Raw genomic sequence first — 17339 nt, 5'->3', positions numbered from 1 at the left:
CCGCTGCTGACGTGTGTGTGTGTGTGTGTGTGTGTGTGTATTCTGGTTCTGTTGTGGATCCGCGTTCAGTGCCGCTGCTGACGTAAGACGCTGCTGACGTGTGTCTGGTGTGTGTGTGTGTGTGTGTGTGTATTCTGGTTCTGTTGTGGATCCGCGTTCAGTGCCGCTGCTGACGTAAGACGCTGCTGACGTGTGTCTGGTGTGTGTGTGTGTGTGTGTGTGTGTGTATTCTGGTTCTGTTGTGGATCCGCGTTCAGTGCCGCTGCTGACGTAAGACGCTCCTGACGTGTGTCTGGTGTGTGTGTGTGTGTGTGTATTCTGGTTCTGTTGTGGATCCGCGTTCAGTGCCGCTGCTGACGTGTGTCTGGTGTGTGTGTGTGTGTGTGTGTGTATTCTGGTTCTGTTGTGGATCCGCGTTCAGTGCCGCTCCTGACGTGTGTCTGGTGTGTGTGTGTGTGTGTGTGTGTATTCTGGTTCTGTTGTGGATCCGCGTTCAGTGCCGCCGCTGACGTAAGACGCTGCTGACGTGTGTCTGGTGTGTGTATGTGTGTGTGTGTGTGTGTGTGTGTGTGTGTGTGTATTCTGGTTCTGTTGTGGATCCGCGTTCAGTGCCGCTGCTGACGTGTGTCTGGTGTGTGTGTGTGTGTGTGTGTGTGTGTGTGTATTCTGGTTCTGTTGTGGATCCGCGTTCAGTGCCGCCGCTGACGTAAGACGCTGCTGACGTGTGTCTGGTGTGTGTGTGTGTGTGTGTGTGTGTATTCTGGTTCTGTTGTGGATCCGCGTTCAGTGCCGCTGCTGACGTAAGACGCTGCTGACGTGTGTCTGGTGTGTGTGTGTGTGTGTGTGTGTGTATTCTGGTTCTGTTGTGGATCCGCGTTCAGTGCCGCTGCTGACGTAAGACGCTGCTGACGTGTGTCTGGTGTGTGTGTGTGTGTGTGTGTATTCTGGTTCTGTTGTGGATCCGCGTTCAGTGCCGCTGCTGACGTGTGTCTGGTGTGTGTGTGTGTGTGTGTATTCTGGTTCTGTTGTGGATCCGCGTTCAGTGCCGCTCCTGACGTGTGTCTGGTGTGTGTGTGTGTGTGTGTATTCTGGTTCTGTTGTGGATCCGCGTTCAGTGCCGCCGCTGACGTAAGACGCTGCTGACGTGTGTCTGGTGTGTGTGTGTGTGTGTGTGTGTATTCTGGTTCTGTTGTGGATCCGCGTTCAGTGACGCCGCTGACGTAAGACGCTCCTGACGTGTGTCTGGTGTGTGTGTGTGTGTGTGTGTGTGTGTATTCTGGTTCTGTTGTGGATCCGCGTTCAGTGCCGCTGCTGACGTAAGACGCTCCTGACGTGTGTCTGGTGTGTGTGTGTGTGTGTGTGTGTATTCTGGTTCTGTTGTGGATCCGCGTTCAGTGCCGCTGCTGACGTAAGACGCTCCTGACGTGTGTCTGGATCCACAACAGAACCAGAATACACACACACACACACACACACACACACCAGACACACGTCAGCAGCGTCTTACGTCAGCAGCGGCACTGAACGCGGATCCACAACAGAACCAGAATACACACACACACACACACACACACCAGACACACGTCAGCAGCGTCTTACGTCAGCAGCGGCACTGAACGCGGATCCACAACAGAACCAGAATACACACACACACACACACACACACACACACACACGTCAGCAGCGGCACTGAACGCGGATCCACAACAGAACCGGAACACAATACAATGCTGAATAAAGTCCTAGTTTTGGTTATTTTTGGACCAAAATGTATTTTCGATGCTTCAACACACTCTAACTAACCCACTGATGTCACATGGACTACTTTGATGATGTCTTTATTTCCTTTCTGGACAAGGACAGTATACCGTACACACATTTACAATGGAGGGACAGAAAGCTCTCGGACTAAATCTAAAATATCTTAAACTGTGTTCTGAAGATGAACGGAGGTCTGACGGGCTTGGAGCGACATGAGGGAGAGTCATTAATGACATCGTTTTCATTTCTGGGTGAACTAACCCTTTAATAATGTTTTTGCACAAAAGTAAGTCTTACAGGATCCCAGCCACGCAGGTGAAAGATTCCATACAGGAGCGCAACACAGAACACAGTCGTTTCCAGGGAAATAACGCTTTTAAGAAGCAATTGGAAATTCTCAGGCAGCGTCTCCAAGAGCTGAAACAACACCAACAATTCATTCAATAAGTCATATTTCACTATTCAACAACAGAACGTTCCAGTGCTTTACATTTTCCGCTTGTGCAAAAACTAACATAATACTAGTGTGTTACAATTTTTACAACATTTTTGAAAGAACATTATTCTGCTCACCAAGGCTTGATTTATTTGATTAAAAAAATATAGTAAACTTGTGAAATATTATTATGCAAAGAGATGGGCGATCATTCAAAAATCATTCTAATATGATGATTTGCTGCTCAAGAAACATTTAAGATCATCAATGATGCTGAAAACAGCTTCATATTTTTGTGGAAAATGTGATACACTTTATTTTTCAGGATTCTTAGAGGAGTAGAAAGTTTAAAAGAACAGCATTTATTTTAAATATGATCTTTTTTTAACTTTATTATTTTTTCGTCTTTATTAATTATTAATTTCTTTAAAAAAAATTAAAAAAATCTTACTGACCCCAAACTTGCAGAGTATTATGTCAAATAAATGCAGCTTTGGTGAGCAGTAGAGCCTTAAAAAAATCATACTAATACTTTTGAATGCTATTGTGTGTCAATATTTTCTGTGGGGGTATTTCTATAAAATGTTTCGTATAGTTTTTTTACTCACTATAGTATTGCACTGTTAGATGTATTATTTATTTATGTAGGCAAAATGCAATTGTTTATAGTTTATTTTTGTAACTATAATTTGTATTATTCATTTTTAAGCAATTTGTAGTGTAGTGAACACAATTTTATGATATATTATTTGTATTATTTTATTTATTTAGATTAATCTTAATTTTTTTTAACACTGACTATTTGACTCTAAACTTTACACAGACACCATTGACACACAGTAGTTCACTGTGAAATGATCTGAGCTTCTCAGTTATAATCACTGATCTTATACATCCATAGATCAGTGGTTATGATCATACCTGCTCTTGTCGTCCCTTGAAAGGCTCTAAGAAAGGATACAACTTTGTTAGCTCCTTATTTTTCTTAGTTAACGAGTCCACACCAAATCTGCTCTCCTGTGATCTCTTCTCTATAAAACAAACAAACAAACATGCAAATAAACAGGAGCATCACAGAATATTTCACATTTTTGAAAGTAGAGAAAATTTTTTTCATAACGACAGATCAACAGTTGAGCTCTAAATCCATAACTGTTATATGTAAGGAAACACATTTAACGTTAACATGTTTTTTTTTTGTGGCTAGTCAACTTTCTGATTGAGAAACGGTTTATTGACCGCAATGGTTGGAATCTAGCAACCAAATTAACAGTTTATTCCTAATGAGAATAACATAAAAATTCTTGTAATATATATATATATTTAGAGTAAAACACACCGTACTCAGCGGTCGTCTGGTTCAGCGCAACTAACGAAACTAGGAATAAAACCATCAAAGTTTTGATCCTGCTCATGTTTAGGTCAAGTTGAATTGACCCGTCACCATAGAAACACAACCGTGATGAAGAAAAATAACAAAAATGTTTACTCTTATTTTGTATAAAAACCATTCACATAGATACATAGAAGCTGAGTGACCAATTAATTTTATAATAAATGTAAATAAAAAAAAGAACATAAATAGTAGTTATTTGTACCGCACGACAGTTGCTGAGGATTTGCGACACCTCATGAACGGTTTCAGTGATGACGCTCACCGGGCACCGCCGCCTGTGATTGGTCAGCCCGCCGTCTTCGTCATCACTACACAGGAAGTGTGTTCCGGGACAATTGTCGTGCCGCGCCGAGCGTTTCAGTGATTTTGATCAATCTGACCGATTATAGGTGATTAATAACGCTAATCAGCGACTCGTTCCCCGTGTGTTTGAGTCATGGTCGGGGTGAAGGTGATCGGGAATGACTCGGAGTTCCAGGCGGAGCTGAGCGGCGCAGGGTCCAGGCTGGCCGTGGTGAAGTTCACCATGAGCGGGTGAGTGAGTGAGTGTGTGTGAGGCCCCTGTAGCCGAACCTGACAGAACCGAGAACACACACACACACACAGATCGAGAGTCCGAGCCGGGTCAGAACAGCATAGACAGACCCACCACTCAAGACACAAACTGAACGAAGGACAAGAAGGAACAACACCGGCATGACTTAGCAAAACACACACACACACACACACACACACACACACACACACACACACACACACACACACACACACACACACGTGTTGAAAGACCTAACTGTGTTTTGTTGCTCTGTTGTCAGCCGAACTCCTTTGACCCCAACATATTTCCTCTGAAATATGTCCCTCTGAGATTTTAAGTTAATATTTCAATAATTTAACAACACATTCACATGTTGGCTAACGGTCACATGACATGCAGGTAAACAAACGAAGTATTTACAATTTTAGTAAGTGTTTTAATAATATATAATTATTAAATAATTATCACTCAACTGATTATTATTAAGAACGATTTATGTATTAATTTATCTTAATTGTGCTTTTTTATGATTTAATTGTTATTAATATTAACATCATCAATTAATTGAGAATTGTCAGGTTGAATATGTAGTTTATAACTTATCCATCTAATATTTAGGAGGACATTTTCTTAGTTAATTAAATTTTTTATGTAATTCGATGTCAGGAGGTGTTATCACTAATCAGATGATTCGCTGTCAGAATTTAGTTGTTTTTAAACAAACAGATTTAAGTCACTTTCAGTTCTTATGTATATATGTAATATTCCAGTGTGTATTCTAAATGATTTATGGGTGCAAGTCATTATTGTGTTGTTAATCTTGAACCAGAATAACTTCCCCTTCCAGAATCTCGTCTCTGATGACAAGGGCGGTGCAACCTGTCAATCACAGGAGATCAGCCAATAGCAAACCACAACCATCCAATCAAGCCCCGCCCACATCTGTTCTTGTTCCAGAAGTGTTTCTCACAGATATATGGCACAATAGAGAAGACAAGACTAATGTGAATTGCCGACTTTAAGGGAAAAGCGTCCTAGTTCTTGGTCGTTGATGATGATGTTTAACCGAGGATGGTTTCTCTTTGTCCAGGTGTCGTCCTTGTGTCAGAATAGCTCCAGCGTTCAACATGTTGAGCAACAAATACCCTCAGGTTGTGTTTCTAGAAGTCGACGTCCACGTCTGTCAGGTGAGACATTATTTTCCTTCAGATTATCTTGATATACTTAGATAAATAAAACTAAAATGTATAAAAACTAGACATTAAACAAAAACGGTAGCACTTTACAATAAGGCCTCATTTGTTAACATCAGTTGTTGTATTAACAAACATGAACTAACAAATAGCAATACATTTGTTAATTAATTTTTAATTAATCTTTGTTAATGTAAGTTAATAAAAATCCAGCTGATCATTGTTTGTTCATGTTAGTTAACAGTGCATTAAATAACTAATGCTAACAAATACAACTTTTGGTTTTAATAATGTATTAGTAATGCATGTAATTCATATATTAGTATGTAAATGTTGAAATTAACATTGTCAAAGTGTAATAAACGCTGTTGAAGTAGAACTAATGTTAACTAATGAAACCTTGTTGTAAAGTGTTACCAAAAAAACTAATAAAAATGGCAAAAACACGCATCAAAATTTCAAAAACTTGATTAAAATGGGTTATGTAAAACTTAAAATGTTAAAATATTGATAATCATATCTAAATGATGCTAAAATAACACCACTGTAAAACATAAAATGTATGTTTTATGTATTTCAACAAGTTTTCTATCTAATTGGCTGTAAAGTCATTTAAACTTTAATTATATTAAATTGACTTAAAATCGAGTTGAATCTCGTATAACTATAAGTAAGTCAAAGTAATGTAAAAATATAAGTTGGCATGACTTACCAATCACGTAATCTTGTACAGTGTGACCAAAGTGTTTTATTTTTCGTCTCCTAGGCAACAGCCGCAGCCAATAATATCTCAGCGACGCCGACGTTCCAGTTTTTCCGAAACAAAGTGCGCGTGGACCAGTATCAGGGCGCAGACGCTTCCGGGCTGGAGGAGAAAATCAAACAGCATGTGGAGAACGATCCCGGGAGCAACGAAGACTCGGATATTCCCAAAGGCTACGTGAGTGCACGCGGGCTGGGTTTGATGGGGTTCGTGAACGGTGAACGAGTGTCTAACTGTCGTTTGTTGTGTTCAGATGGACCTGATGCCGTTCGTGAGTAAAGCAGGCTGTGAATGTCTCAATGAGAGCGACGACTGTGGCTTCGACAACTGCTTAATCAAGGACTCGACCTACCTGGAGTCCGACTGTGATGAACAGGTGAACACACTCTCAGGGGTTTAAAGGGGTTAGTGTGTAATGTTGCTGTGTGATCATAAACAACATCTGCAACATCAAGTTACGACGCTCAAAGTTCAGAGCAAAGGGAGATATTTGCTTTTAAAGAAATCGTTTTTAAGGACTGCAACAAACTACACAAGCTTCCTCCCGGGTTAGTGACATCACAACCCTAAAATTTACATAAACCTTGCCCCCAGAACACGATTTATAGATTATCATGACAGAATATGCTAATCAATGACTAGAAGATAGACACATCAGCTACATAAATTCACCAACTAACCATTCAGAGATGTCCTGTTGCTCTACATGTTGTCACTTCACAAAAGAGACTGTCTTAATGGGACATTTCCTGTTTAAATAAAGGTTATATTTATGACTCCGGTTTGAACATAAAAGGCTAAAAGGTATTGAAATGTTCAGTGTGTGTCTGTGTGAGGTAAAAGGACACGAGCTCTTGAAGCTCCTCATTTGCCTTTAAAGGGACAGACACAGAAACGGTGTGTTTTTACAACTTTAACATGTTATATAAAAATATCTGTGGGGTATTTTCAACTAAAACTTCACACACACACTCTGGGGACATCAGAGACTTATTATACATCTTGTGAAAAGCAGCCCTTTAATACAATGTTCACATGCAAAGGAACTAACTGTGTGTGTGTGTGTGTGTCTGTGTTTGCGGTGTCACAAGGATTCACAAACTTTTGACAGCCGAACCCCTTTGAGCTAAAATAAAGTCCAAAATATAAATAAAATAGTTCAATATTTTTTTAGTGTTTTATTTTTATTTGACTTTATGATTTGATTAATTATTATCTATTGTTATTAATTAACTACAAATAGTCAGACACTGCATAATGTGTTATTTTAGTATTATTTATATAATATTCTAGTGTTTATGAATATTTTGAATTACTACCTTTTTATTTTTACATTTTCAGTTTTCATTTTAGTTTGATTTGATAAATTGTTATTGATGAATTATTATTAATATTATTATAAATAAATGATTTAGTTTATATCTATCCATCCAATGTTTAATTTGGTAAATTGTTAAATTTTAATTTAATTAAACAATGTTTAATTTTAGTTTAATATTGTTATGTGCCTTTTCAATTTTTGGTAACACTTCACAAGTTTTTTTATTTGTTAACATTAGTTATTATATTAACTGATTACAATCAATACATGCGTATTTATTAATCTTTGTTAACATTAGTAAATACAAATCCAGCTGTTCATGTTAGTTCATGAATTAATGTTAACCGATACAACTTTTGATTTTAATAATGTAATAGTAAATGTTGAAATTAACATTAACAAATATTAATAAATGCCATAGAACTGCAGTTCATTATTAGTTTATGTAAACTACAATTATATTTAATTTGTTGACATTATCTAATTAAAGTGTTAGCCTTTCTCTTCCTTAATGTTACTATTTAGGTTAATTTATCTTTAGTTCAGTTTAAGTTTAGTTTATTTCCAGTTATTTTAGTGCTTCAGCTTGTATTTATTTCCAGTCTTTTGTTGCCGTATCTAATGGCTGTTAAACTGAAAGTGAATCTGTAGTGTTGATCTGTTATCAGATCTCAGTGACTGTCCGTGTGAGTTCTCGAGTGTGTAAATATGATCTGTAGTGTTGATCTTATGACTGATCCTTCTGTGTGTGTTTGCAGCTTCTCATCACAATCTCCTTCAATCAACCCGTCAAACTCTTCTCCCTGAAACTGCTTTCTGCTGAACTCGGTAAGACACCAGCTCTCGTTGCTTGACATTAAAAGATCGAGATCTCAATTCAAACACAGGGTTCCCACTGGTCCTCCAAACCCTTGAAAGCTTGTGTATCTGAAAAAAAAAAAAAAAAAAAATTCAAGGCCCTGGAAAGTTTTTGAAAATAAACACGCATAGATACAAGTCCTTGAAAGTGCTTGAGTTAATTTTGTGCAAGAAGTTTTCTGGAAACAATTCCATATTATTCCCTCCGGTCCGCTAATGTGTTATTTCACCAACACTTCGTGGCCTATGCACACTAGCTTGCTTGATTTACGTTAGTTACTCGCATTTATGCGTTACGTTCACCCCAAACATGTAAACTCTGTCAGTAATGACTCTCCCTCATGTTGTTCCCCGTAAGACTTTCGTTCATCTTCGGAACACAAATTAAGATATTTCTGATTAAATCTGAGAGCTGGATCACTCCTCCATAGGCTTCTAAGGGATTGAAACTGGCCGGCCCAGAAAGTTATGAAAGACATCGTTAAAATAGTCCGAGTGACTACAGTGGCTCAACCTTAAGTTTATCAAGCGACGAGAATACTTTTTGTGCGCAAAAAACAAACAAAAATAATGACTTTATTCAACTATTCACTTAACCCTTCAGAACCTGAAGCTAAAATAGGTGTTTTTCACACATTTTGATTTTTTTACTGTAAAATTCTAAAATAATGTGCTATCTTCATGTGCAAGGTGTCATCTTTTTCAGAAAAAAGATGAGCTTTCAACAAATTACAGTTATTGACCATTATTGTGTGTGGTGAGTTTGTAAATAGAATTTAAATAGGCAAAAAATTTAAAAAACGAGAATACATTTTCTGATTTTTATTTAGAAAAATCACAAACGAAAGGAACTAACACTTTAAAGTTGAAAAATGAAGTATAATACATCAGATACAAGTCTTTTTTGTGACATTGGGTTGCACAGTTTTCATTTAAGACACTTTTTTTCATACACGCACGCACACATACAAATGCGTCCATTCATAGGCACGCACACATACACATGCAAACACCACATGTATAGATACGTGAAAGAGTAACGACCATCCGCCTCCCAAGTTTAATTAAAAATCACCCCTCTTCTGCTGTCTACCACTTCTTTCGCGATGTATTTGTTAGTTTCTTTTACTATTTTATGCAATCCAAAACACTCTAACCTGCCGCGCTTCATATCTCTCTGTTCAAATCCTTCCTTCCCGCTCTGCCAGAAAGCTGCTGTCATTTGCTGACGGAATTCCCGTAATAAGCCGTATATTGCCGAAAAGCGCATGTTGTCTGCTGTCAGGGGCAATTTGAATGGTGCGAACGGTTGAAGAGTTACGGTACAATGAATACAGCTTGCTGGTTTGTGTCGGCGACGACACTGCCGGTTCTAAAGGGTTAAGGTTGAGCCACTGTAGTCACTCGGACTATTTTAACGATGTCTTTAAAGACCCACTCCGATGAAAATAATGTTTTTCTAGGTGTTAACATGTTCTTGTGGCATTTTTCTGATGTTAGAGGACATATCTTGAGAAAAATAAGCTCAAAGTTGTATTTCTGAGTATTTCTACATTCACATGGCTGTGAATCAGTAGCAGACGCTAAAATGCCGGCTAAAATAGACTGGAGTTGTGACGTAGTAACTCCACTGGGCGTCTCCACACGCGACGTCTTGGAGTGAAATAATGATCGGTGATAACTTTGATTAACTTCGAATAATTAACGTGTATATAATACTGTTGCCCCACCGGTATTGGGGGTGTAAGCTAGCGGGAGAGACAGAGCTCTCAGCAACGGGCAGGGGGAGGGTCGTCTCCGTGCCAACGGCTCCGCCCACAACGCAGAGGCGAATTGCTAATGAGCAACTGCCGCTCTGCTGAAGCGAAGTCCCAGAAAACGGCACAGGTTTTGTGATTTTGGCTAAAAATGGCATAATCATAATTTAAAGACCACTGGGAATGTTTAAAAATAGCTCAAAATATGATCTGAGTGGGACTTTAATAACTTTCTGGGCCGGCCAGTTTCAATCCCTAAGAAGCCTATGGAGGAGTGAGACGGCTCTCAGATTTAATCAGAAATATCTTCATTTGTGTTCTGAAGATGAACGAAAGTCTTACGGGGAACAACATGAGGGAGAGTCATTACTGACAGAGTTTTCACACCTGAAAGGTCCGAACCAAAGTTCACGTTTTGATACATTTTATACTTTCAGAAAGTTTTGGTTTGGTTTCACACTGCAATCATGCGAGCGCACTAAAGAACTTTACGTGACACACTTGCGTCCTGTCGTCATCATCTGTGTGGGCTGCATCTTGACATTGATTGGTTTGTAAATGGACGTGCGTCTGATGTCAGCGTGTGGTCAATTCGGCGGGTAACTTTGACAACATGAATGAACAGACGCATATCGTTGCAACTATATTGTTATTTTTATGGCATAATTACCTGCAGCACCAAGGCTAGTTACACAAGGCTAGTTCAAATTCGCCAAATGAACGTCCTCGTCGTGCGAACATTTTATCGTCGCCGGCAGGAAAGGAGAAGACTGCAAGTTGACTTCTTATGTCATCAGACCATACTTCAATTAAAAACCTCGTCTCCTCCTCTCCCCGTGTGCCATGGCTCATTTTTCCTGCCATCTTCTGTTTTTTCGGCTATGCGGGATCCACCGGAGCGTCCTGTTAAAGGTCTAATAGTCCGAACCATACAGAAATGCTTTCACACTAGAAACGAACCAAACCTTTCTTCAGTTTGACCCAGACCGAGACTACCTCTTTTCGTCAGACCAAATTTCATCTGTTTGGTCCGGACCGTGGGTTTCACACCTGTAATTTTGATTCGGACCAAACTGAAAAGTCCGAAAGTCCGGACCAAACAAGGTAGGTGTGAAAGGGCTTAGTGTTTCACTCGCATTTACGCGTGACGTTAGCCTGTTAACTGTCACCCCCCCCCCCCCCCCCCCCCCCCCCCTTTTTTTGAATAGACATGAAAATGCACATTTCGAACATAAATGGTTGTAATTCAAGAATGCTTTGGAATATAGACGTAAGATTGGTCTTGTTTTAAAGAAGACATTTGGCAGATTTATGTAGAAGTGAAATAAATTAAGAAAGTGAAACAAAGTTATAGAAGTTTGAGTTTATGGAAATGTACAATGTAAAAAAAATAATTATTCATATTTTATATAAAATATATATTTTCAAAACCTGGGCTACTCTAAAACTGCAGAGAAATCAAAGCCAAAAATCTGAACAAGTTGTGTTTCAAATTTTAGGTTGATATCTCAAAAAATGAGCTTTCAGTGAGATTTTGTTTGGGCGCAGTACCGAACGCTTCCACTAGGGCACAGACTCCATTACTGCCCATATAAGGGCGCCTCCATTTCCATATGTGTTTTGAGTGATATGAACCATTATTTCCACAATTTCCATACAATTTATGAAGTAGACATCCTATTCAGAAGTAGTATGGGAAGTTTGGCAGATTTTGATATGAATTTAGCCTCTAATAAACGCATACAAAGAACACGCATGTGCGTCATAGCTCGCTGCCACACCACAAATGGTGAATTTATTATTTTTTTCTTTATATTTAAAACATTTTCAGACCTTTTTTTCCTAAAATAATTGAATGGATGCTATCTTTTGAACTCTTGGCATGAAAACAAACTAGGTTTCTACAATTTTCTTCATGATTTTTCATGTTCATTGCTATTTCAAAATAAAGGTCTGAACACGCCTTAGGAGTATGAAAATATTCTTGTTGCAAATTGATAAATTACGGCTCATCTGGAATTTATTTTGAAAATCAATCACCAAATATGGAAACTAGAGATTGTAAGCTTTCAAATGATATATAGTTTGTCAATATTACTTAAGGTTTTTACTAAGATATTATCGTTTTAAAAATATAATGGCAAACGTCCCACCTGTGGGACGGTGACAGTTAACTGTTTCCCGCGTGAGGTACTTTGTGTTGTACGTTGCCATGACGTTCACGCGCACACAAAACTACTACGATGATACCTCAACGTTTGTTTGTGGACACAAGAAATGTGTCCCCACATTAAGTCCTTGAATTTGAGGGTATTGGACCTGGAAAGTCCTTGAAAGGTCCTTGAATTTGAAGTTACTCGAGGTGTGGGAACCCTGCAAACACCCACACGATCTCATTCCTAAATCGCAGTGATTCTCCTGTGTTTATTAAACCTCTGATAAAATCACAGCGAACATTCAGATCTGCGTTCTGATCCAGAGAGAGCCAGTGTCATGTGTAGATATGAAACAGCTTCACAAACAGCCTTTTCAACCACACAGTTTCATTATTTCTGTCTTACAATCATTCATATGATCACGGAAGCACTGGGATAAAAGATTATAGTTCAGATATAAACACTGATGTCTACAGTAGAGATCAAAATAGAGTAAATCAGCTTTAGAAAGTAACTTGATGCTTCAAATTAAGATTGTATTAATTACATCGTTACACCAGTAGGTGGAGACAAGTGACTGTTAAACGTGTGTGAGTCATTGAATCATTCACTCAGATTCCTTCAAAAACGCTGAATCATTCACTAAAACCAAAATAATAATAAATTCTGGTTAATTAATTATTTTTAAAAAACACTGCAGCAATTAACATTTTGTCAGAACCTCTAGTAATTTGCATGTTTTTATCCTTTTTATTTAGTTTAACTTGTTACTAAAACTAATATAGACAATAATAATTAAAAAAAGCTAAACCTACTGACACGTTCAGGTATATCAAAATATGTAATCTGTAAATGTAAGTTGTATAAATAAATCATGAAGAATTAGAGGTTTTCTCTATTTTGTTCGTCGTCAAGAATGTTGTTTCTTAACTTAAGAGTAGAATAGAAAACAACAGCTGAATTTATTATGCAAAATGATCTGATATTTTAACACTCGTCTGTTTACATTCAGACAATCCTAATGTGTTTACATTTAATAAGTTTCCTAAACAGGCATTTTGAGCAAGAAGTTCAATCAGAACCGAACTTGGACCAATCAGCTGTGAGCAAAGTGTCACATGTCTGATGCTATAAAGTCACTCCACCTGTTTCTACTCCACATTAAAGGTCACTACATAGCAAATGATTTTTAAAGACGAAATCGTCGGCTTTTAGTAATGCTTATTATTTAGAATAATACATTTATATGATTTAGATATTATGTATGTAGTTATTATACCCTTAATCAATCACACATGCACAATTGTAGTTCATCAATTATTATTATTACGCAGATTTTAACTATATAAAGGTAATATAAATACGCTTTAGAATCAATAGATGAAGCTATAAAATGACATGAGCTTAAATGTTCAATTCTCTCTATACCTTTATCAACTGTATAACTTCACAACTTGCACTGATATACAGTAGCGAGACCTTTTCTTTTAGTTGTCCTCTTTCATAGACAGCTATTTTCTTCTTGCGGTGTAAATTTAAGTTCTTGATATTTTAATACTTTTATTTATTAAGTGAATCGTGCCAGAAATGAATTTCAATGGGTCTCATTCATGAAACACGAGCAGAACGAATTTTTGTGTGAATCGTGTGTAAAGTGGTTCTGGCGTAAATTTTCGGATTCATTAAAATGTTCGTATTTTCCAAATGTTAGTTGATACGAGAGAAATCTCCACCTGCTCCCAGCCACGCGTAAACAGTGAGTTTAACACCCGAACGTTTTGCTCATTAATGCATCTTAATTCACCTTAATCGGGTACATATTTACACAGCATTTTGAAAAAATATTATATATAGTAATTCCATCCGGTTTTTCTTTTTACTTCTGGGACTGTTTGATTAACAGATGAAACTCCAGTAACTGCATCTGTAATGATGTCAAGCTTCTTTTTTTAGGACCTGATACGCCACTATGTACGCTTGAAAATAAAATGTGGTGTTTTGAATGAACTTCGGATAATAAAACTTCAACTTCTGCTTCTGAGAAATGTTTCTTTTTCATTCGCTTTTGAGAAGACATGTTGAAATCCTTCGTTTGGTGTCATAATATGATGCCCATATATAGTTGTCAGTCGGATTTAATGGGCGGGGTTTATGGTAATTGAGAATGAGCGTGCACGCGCGTCCCATTTACGACTGATTGGAATTCATTAACACACACACACACACATTTCACTATCACATCTGACGTTTACGAAGTATTTGTGAATCAGGAGATGAGTTTTCGGGAAGGTCTCTTTACGCGCAAATCACTCTCATATTTACTCGTATATTTACGAATTCGTGAGAAATGAATCGCAGTTTCACTCTTTCTCAGCGTGTGATTGGCTGTTCACTACTGATGTCACACCTAAACTCCTGAACTCAGGATCAAAGCCTGGTTGGTTTGGTTTGGTCAACTCAACTAATCCTGCAACCCTGAGTTTGTTCAACTATTATCGTGGTACAAGCTGAAATAAACAGTGTCCTGCTGTATCGTCTCTTCGTGTGTTTTCAGCTCAAGCCCCGAAGAGTGTGAAGATCTTCATTAATCTTCCTCGTTCCATGGGTTTCGATGACGCGGAGAGAAGTGAAGCCACGCAGGCGCTGGATCTGTCCGAGGAGGACTACAAAGATGACGGACTCATCCCGCTCCGATACGTCAAGTTTCAGAACGTCAACAGTGTGACTGTATGTGCGAGTACACTCGTCATTCAATCCGTATAGCATATTTTTCTTAAAATACAAATTGCATACATAAAAAAAATACATCAAATAAATAGAAATGTGTACAAATAATAAGAATATCAAATAAAAAATAAATAACTACAAGATTTCATTTCAGCATATTAAAATACTTTTAGCATTGTATAAATTCCACATCCATAAAATCCAAACATAATTTTTGCAACTTTTGTAAAAAATAGTCCATCTTTAAATGTTCATCTTATTTAAAGGGATAGTTCACCCAAAAACTAAAATGTTCGTTGTTCTAAACCTGTATGAGTTTCTTTCTTCTGTTGAATACAAAAGATATTATAAAGAATGTCCGTAACCAAAGAGTTGCTGGTTCCCATTGACTTCCATAGTATGAAAAAAATTAGTTGCTGGTTCCCATTGACTTCAATAGTATGAAAAAAATTCCCATTGACTTCAATAGTATGAAAAAAAATAGTTGCTGGTTCCCATTGACTTCCATAGTATGAAAAAAATTAGTTGCTGGTTCCCATTGACTTCAATAGTATGAAAAAAATTCCCATTGACTTTCATAGTATGACAAAAATTAGTTGCTGGTTCCCATTGACTTCCATAGTATGAAAAAAAATTAGTTGCTGGTTCCCATTGACTTCAATAGTATGAAAAAAATTCCCATTGACTTCCATAGTATGAAAAAAATTAGTTGCTGGTTCCCATTGACTTCAATAGTATGAAAAAAATTCCCATTGACTTTCATAGTATGACAAAAATTAGTTGCTGGTTCCCATTGACTTCCATAGTATGAAAAAAATTTTTTTGCTGGTTCCCATTGACTTCAATAGTATGAAAAAAATTCCCATTGACTTTCATAGTATGACAAAAATTAGTTGCTGGTTCCCATTGACTTCAATAGTATGAAAAAAATTCCCATTGACTTCCATAGTATGAAAAAAATTTGTTGCTGGTTCCCATTGACTTCAATAGTATGAAAAAAAATAGTTGCTGGTTCCCATTGACTTCCATAGTATGAAAAAAATTAGTTGCTGGTTCCCATTGACTTCAATAGTATGAAAAAAATTCCCATTGACTTTCATAGTATGACAAAAATTAGTTGCTGGTTCCCATTGACTTCCATAGTATGAAAAAAATTAGTTGCTGGTTCCCATTGACTTCAATAGTATGAAAAAAATTCCCATTGACTTCCATAGTATGAAAAGAATTAGTTGCTTGTTCCCATTGACTTCCATAGTATGAAAAAAAATCCCATTAACTTTAATAGTATGAAAAAAATACTATGGAAGTCAATGGGAACCATCAACTGTTTGGTTACCAACATTCAGAATATATTATTTTGTGTTCAACAGAAGAAAGAAACTCATACAGGTTTAGAACAACATGAGGGAGAATAAATGATGACACAGTTCATTTTTGGGTGAACTATAATATTTATAATCTATAATATTTAATATTATGGTATTTTGAGCCCCTTGAGTTTCTCATTTTCCACCTGTTTTTATTTTCAGTTATTTATCAAGTCAAACCAAGGAGACGAGGAGACGACAAAAGTGAACTATTTGACGTTTATCGGCACTCCTGTCCAGGCAACAAACATGAACGACTTCAAACGGGTGAGTAAACACTGTTAACCAACAATAATATCATAACCTTCACTTTTAATATTATGGTATTTATTCAATCAAATCCTGATGAATCCAGTCTGTCTGAAATCACTGTCAGGTTAAAAATGTATTGCTTAGCAAGACGGAAGTTAAATGTGCTGGATTTGATGTTTTGCGTGTGTCAAATGCAGGTTGTGGGTAAGAAGGGAGAAAGTCACTGAAGAGGAAAAGACGACACGACATATTGCTGCAATCTCTCCACGGGCGTCTCTCTCCGCCAACATGACTGGGCAAAATCAACACACACACACACACACACACACACACACACACACACGGAGCTGAGCGCCGGATACGTCCCTCAGCTCGCCATCAGAGGGAGAGAGAGCGAGAGAAGATACAGCTTTGTCTCAATGAGGCCGTGTATCACCAATAATTTTTATCTGAAAACCTCCTGAAAATGTTCCTGTAAATAAAGTCGATCCTTTTTCAAAGGCATGTGGCTACTGTCTATCTCTCCTAACATTCAGAGCTGAAACTCTTGCCTTTACATAATTTTACATGACTCTAAATGCATTTTTGGTGCAATTTTTCTTGAAAATAATGTGCTGTTGTTCTTGGTCTGGCCGCTGGGTGGCAGCAGACGCCATGTAATCAGCGCGTGTCCGCGGGCGCGCGTCTGGAGCGCGTTCCTGTGAGAGGAGCTTCGCTATGTAAAAACGAAACGAAAAATGATAACGGGTTTATTGATAAAGCCATTCAAAACCCACCGCGTTTGGTTGGAATATTATCCTTTCATTTGTTAAAA

General features: G+C 37.7%; 1 protein-coding gene and 1 long non-coding RNA gene across 2 annotated transcripts; both read left to right on the top strand.

Moving 5' to 3' along the window:
- The first annotated feature begins 3890 nt into the window (after positions 1–3890).
- On the top strand, positions 3891–17029 carry txnl1 (thioredoxin-like 1). Its single transcript, XM_056258417.1, has 8 exons — positions 3891–4127; positions 5222–5318; positions 6091–6264; positions 6341–6463; positions 8167–8236; positions 14734–14906; positions 16436–16540; positions 16723–17029. Exons 1-8 carry the CDS (start codon positions 4030–4032, stop codon positions 16750–16752), a joined length of 870 nt encoding a protein of 289 aa, XP_056114392.1. The 5' UTR covers positions 3891–4029; the 3' UTR covers positions 16753–17029.
- LOC130090814 (uncharacterized) lies at positions 15173–15991 on the top strand. The gene is made up of 3 exons (XR_008807734.1): positions 15173–15430; positions 15503–15711; positions 15897–15991. It is a non-coding gene; the product is annotated as an uncharacterized LOC130090814 (long non-coding RNA).
- Positions 17030–17339: the final 310 nt, after the last annotated feature.

Source organism: Rhinichthys klamathensis, unplaced genomic scaffold (genome assembly GCF_029890125.1).
Source record: "Rhinichthys klamathensis goyatoka isolate OS25496 unplaced genomic scaffold, OSU_Roscu_1.1 h1tg000151l_1, whole genome shotgun sequence".
NCBI classification, from domain to species: Eukaryota; Metazoa; Chordata; class Actinopteri; order Cypriniformes; family Leuciscidae; genus Rhinichthys; species Rhinichthys klamathensis.
This window is presented reverse-complemented; position numbering and strand designations above follow the sequence as displayed.

What these genes read in the sequence shown, in the direction of transcription:
- txnl1 (XM_056258417.1), top strand. Translation starts at nt 4,030, where the DNA reads ATGGTCGGGGTGAAGGTGATCGGGAATGACTCGGAGTTCCAGGCGGAG. An exon ending in GTGAAGTTCACCATGAGCGG is followed by an intron (nt 4,128 to 5,221) that starts GTGAGTGAGTGA and finishes CTCTTTGTCCAG; the next exon opens with GTGTCGTCCTTGTGTCAGAA. An exon ending in AGTCCGACTGTGATGAACAG is followed by an intron (nt 6,464 to 8,166) that starts GTGAACACACTC and finishes GTGTGTTTGCAG; the next exon opens with CTTCTCATCACAATCTCCTT.